The 7,839-nt window shown below is 35.7% G+C and overlaps 1 protein-coding gene across 6 annotated transcripts in view; it reads right to left on the bottom strand.

Moving 5' to 3' along the window:
- Positions 1-2,045: 2,045 nt before the first annotated feature.
- NPHP3 (nephrocystin 3) overlaps positions 2,046-7,839 on the bottom strand; it is a 43,368-nt gene continuing 37,574 nt past the window's right edge. For 4 of the 6 annotated variants that reach the window (XM_042999016.1, XM_042999018.1, XM_042999020.1 and 1 more), the window contains 6 exons: positions 6,534-6,661; positions 5,380-5,620; positions 4,207-4,332; positions 3,293-3,408; positions 2,507-2,683; positions 2,046-2,263 (listed from right to left, as the gene is read on the bottom strand). In XM_042999016.1, the coding sequence (XP_042854950.1) occupies positions 2,251-2,263; positions 2,507-2,683; positions 3,293-3,408; positions 4,207-4,332; positions 5,380-5,620; positions 6,534-6,661 (801 nt within the window). In that variant the 3' untranslated portion in view covers positions 2,046-2,250. Of the gene's footprint in view, positions 2,684-3,292; positions 3,409-4,206; positions 4,353-5,379; positions 5,621-6,533; positions 6,662-7,839 lie in introns of those variants that run through there. The other 2 variants (XM_042999017.1, XM_042999019.1) reach the window with 2 other exon arrangements.

The following is a 7,839-nucleotide window of genomic DNA, read 5'->3' as shown; positions in this document are numbered from 1 at the left end:
AAATACAGCTTTCAAAAGTATATTTATTTATTTTTTAATTTTTTTTTTTGTTTGTTTTTACTTATTTTTTTTGAAGGAGAGAGAGAGACAGAGCATAAGCTGGGGAGGAGCAGAGAGAGAGGGAGACACAGAATCCAAAGCAGGCTCCAGGCTCTGAGCTGTCAGCACAGAGCCCCACGTGGGGCTCGAACTCACGAACCGTGAGATCATGACCTGAGCCGAAGTCGGATGCTTAACCGACTGAGCCACCCAGGTGCCCCTCAAAAGTATATTTAAACTTAAATCTCTTGAAATATATGGAGTCCTCAATCCCCGACTGTAATTAATGAATTTTTACCACAAGTCACTTTTAATAAATTATGTTTCCACTTAAGGTTTTCAAGTCCAAATTATGTAGGAACAAAGAATAAATGCATATTATTCTTTTGCTGGTTTTTACTTTTTTCAGGGTTCTTCTAGAATATTAATCTCAGATTATTTCCAAAAGCAGTTTAAAAAATTTTTTTTAATGTTTATTCATTTTTGAGAGAGACCGCAAGTAGGGGAGGGGCAGAGAGCAGGGACACACAGAATCTGAAGCAGGCCCCAATATGGGGCTTGAACCCACAAACCGTGAGATCATGACATGAGCTGAAGTCAGAAACTTAGCCAACTGAGCCACTCAGGTATCCCACAAAGTAGTTTTTTTAAGGCATTAAACTTAATATTACTACTTATAATGTTTTAAATTACTAGCTATTAGATAATTACATTTTTTTTTTATAGATTAAAAAAAATTTAATTTTGAGAGAGAGAAAGAGCAGGGAAAGGCAGAGAATCCCAAGCAGGCTCCATACTCCCAGCACAGAGCCTGACACATGAACCATGAGACCATGACCTGAGTAGAAATCAGGAGTCTGACACTTAACCAACTGAGCCATCCAGGTGCCCCAAGATAATCAAATTTTAAACTCTAACAGCTTAATTCTGAAATGAGTGTATGGTAATTTGTGAATTTAATTAAGATGTGTTATGGTCGTGTTTTATCTTTTTTCCTTTTGAACTTCTCACAAAAGGAGGAGAAGGAGGCTCATTTTATAAGATCCTGCCCAATTTCTTCTAAATCACAGCTATAGTGCCTTAGAATCAGACCATTGCTTGTCAAACTTAGGTGCATATGAATCACCTGGGGATCTAGCCAAACTGCAGATTTTGATTCAGTAGGTCTGAGGAGAACCTCTAGAGTCTTAATTTTTCATCAGCTCCCAGCTAGTACTGATGATTCTGGTTCATGGACCATCCTGTGCATAGCCAAGCCTTACAGAACATTAACCAAAACCTTATAAAGTCACCAAAACTCAATTTGGTATAAAATGGAGTGGTAAAAAGAAAACTTGAAATTGCACTTTTATTTTTAAATTTCCCTTAAAAAAAAAAAAAAAGTTTGAGAGAGAGAGAAAGCCCTCTGTGCATAGGAGGGGCAGGGAGAAAGAGAATCCCAAGCAGGCTCTGCAATGTCAGTGCACGGACCCAATGTGGGGCTTGAACTCATGAACTAATGAGATCATGACCTAAGCTGAAATCAAGAGTCGGACACTCAACCAACTGAGCCACCCAGGTGCCCTGCACTTTTAAAACAGTGAAGTATAGCTATTACATCTTTCACCTTTATAATTAATATGTTGGAATCTTACAAATATTAAAATTAAAGATTTTATTATATATAAATACATAAATGGTTTTAACCAAAATGTGGCAACATTTATAAAACCTGTAAAACATTTCATTTTTCAATACAGAACAGACTATTCTGAGTTTGAGATAAATGAGATCAATTTAGGCCATTTAAGAAAGAAGAGACTGTCATGTCTCTATCTTGGGGAAGGTCAAGGAATGCTAAGAGCTTGACTTGTTACTGCATTAATGGCGTCAGATTATGCAGGTACATATAACACAGAACAATGTAGACTAGGCCTGGCCCAGTCTGCTCATGGAAAAGGTAGAATTTTCAAAAAGGTAGCAGAGACAACTGTTACTAGTTCATTTTACAAAAGACAATTCAAACCTTTCATAAACATTGTCCCTTTATTCTTTGAAACTTCTTCGAGGTAGAGAATTAGGCCAGGCTACTGCTGAAAAGCATGACCAGGAATGGTGAGGCCAGAGCAGCTCTGAGAGATGAAAGAATTATGGAATTGAACTCCTTGTCTTTACTGCTCTTCCAGCTCTTGTTGAACAGACCAATCCACTCTTCATGATCAATTCTTCATATCATTTTAGGATTCTAAGGTGTCCACATCCATTGGTCCCATACAATAGGAAAGTTAGTTATTTTAAACAGCATACACTGACACAATCATGACTGAAACCTCAATGTAGTCCAATGCAATTTCATGCAAATATCAATTAAATTACACAAAGTAAAAATAAATTAACATTTTTTTAATGTTTTAAATTCTAATGTTCCAAATGTTTCTTAATTATTTTGTCTGAAACTGCATTTGCAATGAATTGTAATTGCCATTACCTTGGTCCCTGATGAAGGAAAACATTAGGAGAATGGGTTGTTTTTAAGCTAAATGTGTCTCCACTTGATGAATGTCGGGAAGGAGCTTTTCCACCCAAAAGTGATGTTTCTGCTTCTTTTATTTCCATCGCCCTTTTGTATAGTTCAGCAGCTTTTTCAAAATCCCCTTCTTCATAGCTTTGTAAGGAAAAATTGTTGAAATGAGAATATAACCTCTTAACAACTTGAAATGACCTTACAGGATACAGAATAACAAGCTGTGAATAATTCCTTTCTCCCTTCTATTTCCAGTGCATGTGCTCAGGCTGACTAGTAAAACAATACCCAAACTCTCCTTTCTATCTGAACTGCTAAAGTATATCTCAGTGCCTCATATAGACACCAGAGAGACCATGTTGTAATGGATGCAGTGAAATTGCTAAGGGAAGTCTCCGCATCTTGAGATACACAAACACAGAAAAAGCAAAATCAACATGCACTTAATGGTAAATTAGTTTTGAGGACAGCAAATTGCCCATATTACCCCCAGAGCCTGTTAGCTGCAAATGTAAACCATCTTTCACTACTTACCTGATACATTCGTCTACAACAGAGATTATGCAGCCTTCATTTCACTTCTGGAGACTACTTTAGTATCTTGAAGTAAATCAACCCCAAACAGCTCCTTTACCCCCTCGAGTCCAAGGAAAAACAATCAGCACCAAATATTCTGTTTTGTTCTATGATGACTCAAAGCTGTTCTAAAATGGAGTTTGGCTGTTATCAGGAAGCTGAAAAAATTCTTACCTAAGCACAGCTAAATTTTTTAATGTTTCTCCAACTCGAGGATGCATCCGACCCAGGCTGTCTTCATAAATCTTTAATGCTCTTTCATATAATGGCAAGGCTTCGATATGTTTTTTCTTATTAAAAAAAAGTAACAACACTCACTTGAACACATGGAATTGCTGAACTTACTATTAACATATTCTAGACTGATATACTTGGGTAAGCACCTCTAAAAAGGTTAATAACCTCCCACAGGATGTGGATAGAAAAGATTTATTAAACATAATGGTAGAAGCAGTATACTAGAAAGTCAGAAACCTAAGTTTTAGACCTGTCTTGGTGACCATTGACCTGAATCCAAAAATATAAGCAAAAACCTATTTATTGCCCTGTGGGTACAACACCTGCTTTTCACCTATCATAGACAAATGCCACAGCTTAAAGACAATATTAGATATAGAGATGTACAGAATCTCCAGAATTTAAAAACCAAGCTTATGCAATGAACTAAGCACTCAGTAGGTGTTTTACGCTAAGAGGAAGGGACTGTTTTACAAATATAACTTCAATAATTTCCCAAGTACTAAAGAAAGCATTAGTAATCTTTTTTTTTTTAAGTTTATTTATTTTGGCAGAGAGTGCATGAGTGGGAGAAGGGACAGAGAGAGAGGGAGAGAGAGAATCCCTAGCAGGCTTCTCACTGTAAGCACAGAGCCCAATGTGGGGCTTGAACTCACAAACTGTGAGATTATGACCTGAGTTGAAATCAAGAGTCAGATGTTTAATCAACTGAGCCACCTAGGCGTCCCTAAAGGAAACATTAGCAATCTTAAATTTCCTTTAATTACTGCTACTGTGTCACAGCTAATTCATATTTATCTATATTTCATACCTTAAAACCATTCATAAAGAGTTAATATGTAGGAACTTACCATTTGGCTATAGAGAACAGCTAAATTCACCAGGGCAGTAGCTACACTAGGGTGCTTTGGGCCAAAAGATTTCTGTCGAATTTCAACAGCTAGCTCATACAAAGGTACAGCTTTGTCAAGTTTCCCCTAAAAAACAAAAGTGAAATCTAACAAAAATATTAAAACAATAAATACTATCTGATCAGAGCTTTTTCCATAAATAAAATTTTCTATTAAGTAATTTTGAGGAAAAAAAAATTTCGGAAGCATTTTCTCCCACTTTAATGGTTAAGTTCATAGACAGATAACTGAAATCTAATGAAGTAAAGCCACACTGAATATAAAAACATTTTCTTTGATAATTCAGAAAGCCCTTTTATAAAGATCACCCATTACCACTAAGTTCCCGGTGACGTAAAAATACCGGGAAAATATGTTTGCTACTGTATATAATTTAGATTTGGCATCAAAATAAAATCTCATTTTCTACCAACTCCCTTCCAGGTTTTCCTAATTGTTTCTTTTTCACTTGAAAGTTGCCCAGAAATAGCAACAATGCATCATCGTTCTTACTAAATCATCAACTTCAGTGCCAGGTTGACCAGCAAGGGTCCCACAAGGTCTAAAGACCTTGTCTACACAGCTCTATAACTGCACTAAATAAAATGAAAGTGGACCTCTTTGGCTTTTTTTTTGGGGGGGGGGTGGGGAACAGCTACAAAAACTCCCAAGTATCTCAGGCTAGATTCCTATGGCAAAAAATGGTTACATTTCATTGCAGGCAAAGAAAAGAAACAGTGAAATTTAAATGGTCACTTAATCACCTACAAAGATTACTCCTTCACCTCTGACAACTGGGTGATTTGTTATGTTTATGGCTGCTTAACACAGGAAACTTAATCATGGTTGAATTTTAGAACTTCTGAAATGTAAGTTCCATCCAATTAGAATGCTGATAAATGCATTTGTATTTGGAATGTATTTTAACAAAACCAGACCGGTATCTTAATTTAGTTAAGTCTGATATAATATTTTTTAATGTTTTACTCAGCTATTTGTTAAAAAAAATTAATCATGATTGAAAAGCTCAGAGAAAATAATCTATCCATCAGGAGACAAATTATTTAGCTGCCAGTAATTATGGCTTAATTGGTATGTTATAAAACACATGTAAGCATGTCAAGGATTACTTACCATTTTCTTATATAAGATTGCAAGGTGCTTCACTGTATAGGCCAAAGAAGGGTGATCAGGAGCTAATGCTCGCCTCCGAATGTCTAAAGCTCTTTCGTAAAGCTCTTCTGCTTTATCATACTGTTTCTTTTCATTGCACAGAGCTGCCAGATTATTTAAAGACTGGGCACAGTCTGGGTGATCTGGTCCTAGAACTCGCTCTCTCATTTCTAAGGACCGCTTCAGAAACTGGTCGGCTGTTCTATGAATAAAACCCCAAAATGGTTTAAATAACGTATTTGCTAGAAGTAAGAATCCTTAACCCTAAGTCAGGTGGAGAACTGAAGCATTTTAATTATTAAATCCAAGATAGTTAATAAAAAGCATTCGGTTAAAGTCCTCTCTCCCTCTTTCCTACCCCTCATCCCTTCCTGCCCTTTTCCAAAAATTAAAAATTATTTCCTGATAGTGTGAGGGCCTAAAGTATCTGGAATGATTGCCTCAGTTCTCCACTTGACTTCTAAAAAACAAACCCATAAATATTTTCCAGGACAAACTTCTGATACCTTTAAAACTATTAGACCTAACTCAAAAGATTTTGGTATTCACTCTTCCTTCCTTTGATGTTAGTACTAAATAATTTTTAATTCAAGAACCCCTTGTGAAGGAGACTAAAGATTTGTTATACTTTCCCCATATCCAAAGTATCAAATTTATTACAGTTTTCTGAAATCCAAGTTAGTCCAAAAACACTTCTTTTTTCAGAGTGTAAATATTAATGCCTTTTTGAGTCCTTTAAGTACAAATAAACTGAAGACCAAAACTAGCAGCCATCTATATTCTATTCTTTAATATCCCTTGGTGCCAGTTTCTTTTGTGAAGTCTCACATACAATACTGACACAAAACACTTTTCATAAACATAAAACATACTAGGGATGCTACAGATACTCTTTTTAGTAACTTTTTAGTTACTAAAGAAACAAAGTGACAGAAACAGTAGAGACTATGCCATGGTCTTTGTTAAGTGTGGCTATGTTCAGAACATACTGTACATGAAATCTGGCATGGTTTCTATCAATTTATTCTAGCTTGACTTGATAGAAACATAAACCAGCTTTTCATCTAAGAGACAAAACGGACACTTGTTTTCATAATTAACATCATGGTACTCACTCCAGGTTATTCTGAAGATAGTAGAGAACGCCAAGTTCATTGAGGGTCCGAGCATTGTCAGGGGTGTCCTTACCTAACGTGAGCTCTTCTAACTGTAGGGCTCGTCTACGTAAAAGGGCGAATCCATACTGAAATAAACACAAATTGATAATCATTACTAGGTAAGTGCAGTCTTTGATTCTGAAACACTATACTGGAGTCCTAAGAAATCCTGGCTCCTTTCGTTCCCTTTAAAGTAGATTACAATTATTTTAAGTTTCACACTGAATTAATCCAATGATTATTGAAAATGCACATACTTCCACATGGCATCACATTTTTAAATTCATTAAAAGTACCATTTTGTGAAAGTGATGATGACGTATTTTAGCAAAGTGAACTGAGCCCCAAGTGCTTCAAAAAGGTCAGGACACAAAGTTAACCTGCAGATATTTACCAATCCCACTGCTAAACACTTAAACATCAGGTACTTAAACCGTATATACCACTTGCAAGTAGTAAACAAATAAATCCTGGAAATCAAATGCACAGTATAGTGAATACAGACAATAATCCTGTATTATAATCATGAAACTTGCTAAGAGATTAGATCTTAATTATTCCCACCACAAAAAAGAAATGATAATTACATGATAGGATAGAGGTGCTATCACTGCAATAGCAATAATATTACAATATATAATGTATCAAATTAACATGTACAACCTTAAATTTACAGTGTTATATGTCAAAAATATTTAATTAAAAATATACATAGCATTTGAAGTTAAAATAAACAGGCTATATTTAGATTTTATCAGCAGCTTAGAAAAATGAAAATATTTTTTTGTGTGTGTGCTCAAGGGTAAGAATTTCTATGCATTTGCATTTAGCATAATATATTAAAAATATCTTTTTTTTCCTTTAAAGAAAAGAAGCAGCTTTTAAGTCCATCTTCCAAAGTCTAACTTTCAAATGAACTTTATAGTTACACTTTTATTTTATTTTTTTTTTAATTTTTTTTTTAACGTTTATTTATTTTTGAGACAGAGAGAGACAAAGCATGAACGGGGGAGGGGCAGAGAGAGAGGGAGACACAGAATCGGAAGCAGGCTCCAGGCTCTGAGCTGTCAGCCCAGAGCCCGACGCGGGGCTCGAACTCACGGACCGCAAGATCGTGACCTGAGCTGAAGTCGGACGCTCAACCGACTGAGCCACCCAGGAGCCCCTATAGTTACACTTTTAAAAAAAGTAAAAAAAAAAAAATTATTTTCAATATTTATTGAGACATAATTGCCATAAAACATTGTGTGAGTTTAAGGTATAC

This window comes from Panthera tigris, chromosome C2 (assembly GCF_018350195.1).
Source record: "Panthera tigris isolate Pti1 chromosome C2, P.tigris_Pti1_mat1.1, whole genome shotgun sequence".
In the NCBI taxonomy this organism is placed as follows: Eukaryota; Metazoa; Chordata; class Mammalia; order Carnivora; family Felidae; genus Panthera; species Panthera tigris.
Note: the sequence above shows the minus strand (reverse complement) of the source record. Positions and strands in the feature narration are given on the sequence as shown.